This window comes from Aegilops tauschii, chromosome 4 (genome assembly GCF_002575655.3).
Source record: "Aegilops tauschii subsp. strangulata cultivar AL8/78 chromosome 4, Aet v6.0, whole genome shotgun sequence".
Classification (NCBI taxonomy): domain Eukaryota; kingdom Viridiplantae; phylum Streptophyta; class Magnoliopsida; order Poales; family Poaceae; genus Aegilops; species Aegilops tauschii.
In genome coordinates this window covers 392,756,884-392,758,481 of record NC_053038.3, presented here as the reverse complement: position 1 = coordinate 392,758,481, position 1,598 = coordinate 392,756,884, and the positions used below count along the sequence as shown (strand labels likewise).

Below are 1,598 nucleotides of genomic sequence, written 5' to 3'. Positions count from 1 at the left end.
GGGACCAGAACCTGTTTCTCCCGCACTATGACCGCCCCCGGGTTGTGATCATATCTTTTCTCGCCCACAACTTGTTTCTCCTCTGAGGTGCTTGGCAGATGTTCCACAAAGGCACGCTTATTCTTTGCTGGGTTTCCATCTACCCCTTCTAGATCACCACTGGGCTTCTCCATTGTCACAACCTGAACTCCCGGCTCTGTCACTTCATCTGTTGGTGCCCTGGCATAGTTCTAGTTCTGTTGTTGCGGTTGAAGCGCCAGCTCTGATTGGGATTATAGGGTTCCCTCCCTCTTCCTCACCCCCCTGACCTCCCGGGGCCTCCTCTGCCTTGCTGGGTGCCAAAATTCCCTCGGCCAACAGGCCTGAAGCTCACATTGTTAGCTAAAAAAAACTCCCCCCATTCAAAAGTGGACTCATCATGAACTCCATCTCCGCACTCCTCATGCCAGTGGCCAAATTCACCGCAGTTATAACAAAAGATTGGGAGTTTCTCACACTTCACTTCGTATCTCACCCTTTTTTCTCCTTTCGTCCCCGTAACAAAACATTTTATCTTGGCATTTATATCAATTTTCACTCTGACCCGGACGAACTCCCCACAGAAACCTGCCGGGAGTTTCAACTGGACCTCCTCCACTTCCCCGATGCGAGACGCCAATCCCCTGACTGCCCGTTCTATAAGGAAATTATCCAGGAGAACATGTATTTGAGCCCAGACCGACAGCTTGTCCAGGACAACACTCTCGGGCTTCTTGAATCCATCATACTCCTTCATGATTACCGCATGATCTCTGAACAGCCAGGGTCCCTCCAACATTGCTTTGTTCCAATCACCGAGACAACCAAACTGGGCTGTGAACAGACTATCTTTGATCTTCCTCCACACCACAGTCCTCGTGGGGTTCCATGTCGCTCGCATGTCCCCGTACAGAGCATTATTAGGGCTAAAAGATTTTGGTGTATGCACCCGGGCTATAGCGAGCCACTTCGCCGGCACCCCCAAGTCCGGCAATTCTTCTTCCCAAATGAAGTCATCATCCTCCTCCTCCTGTAAGTTCAGCCGAGCCAACAACTCATCCGCAGTCTCCTTCCCCCGCCGTCCTTGTGAGCTGGAACTTGCTGCCATCTTCAGATCCAATCTCCCCTCGCGAGAGAAAAACAAAAGACAGCGATGGACGATTGCCCCCGATCCGAGGAAGCCCGGCGGAGAGACAGCGCTGATCAGAAGATAAATTACGGCGGCTAGCGCCGGAAGACGGAGAAACCCTAGTTTTATCGCCTAGGGGCGAAACGGCGTAGGAGGAACAAATTCATGATGGACCTCGAGAGCTCGTGGAAAATAATAGGTGCTAAAACGCCCAACTGGCCAAGCCCAATAACTCCTTGCTCGACAAAAAAATGGCCCATAATCTTGCTGCAAGCTATTTACTCGGAAGGTTGTAAGTGCATCTAGTGCCCCTTAGTGATTTTGGTGTATTGAAGACTTATAGGTTTAGGGACTAATGTGTTTATGAGTGTACACAGGTCTATAAGTCTATGAGGAGTTTGATATTTACAGTGAAAGTCGACCCCTAAAAATGAAGTTCTTCGACTGAAGA

At 50.0% G+C, this 1,598-nt stretch overlaps 1 protein-coding gene across 1 annotated transcript; it reads right to left on the bottom strand.

Moving 5' to 3' along the window:
- Nucleotides 1–295: 295 nt before the first annotated feature.
- Nucleotides 296–1,126, bottom strand: LOC109769578 (uncharacterized). The gene has a single exon (XM_020328306.1). It carries the CDS (start codon nt 1,124–1,126, stop codon nt 296–298), a length of 831 nt encoding a protein of 276 aa, XP_020183895.1.
- Between the last annotated feature and the right edge of the window lie 472 nt (nt 1,127–1,598).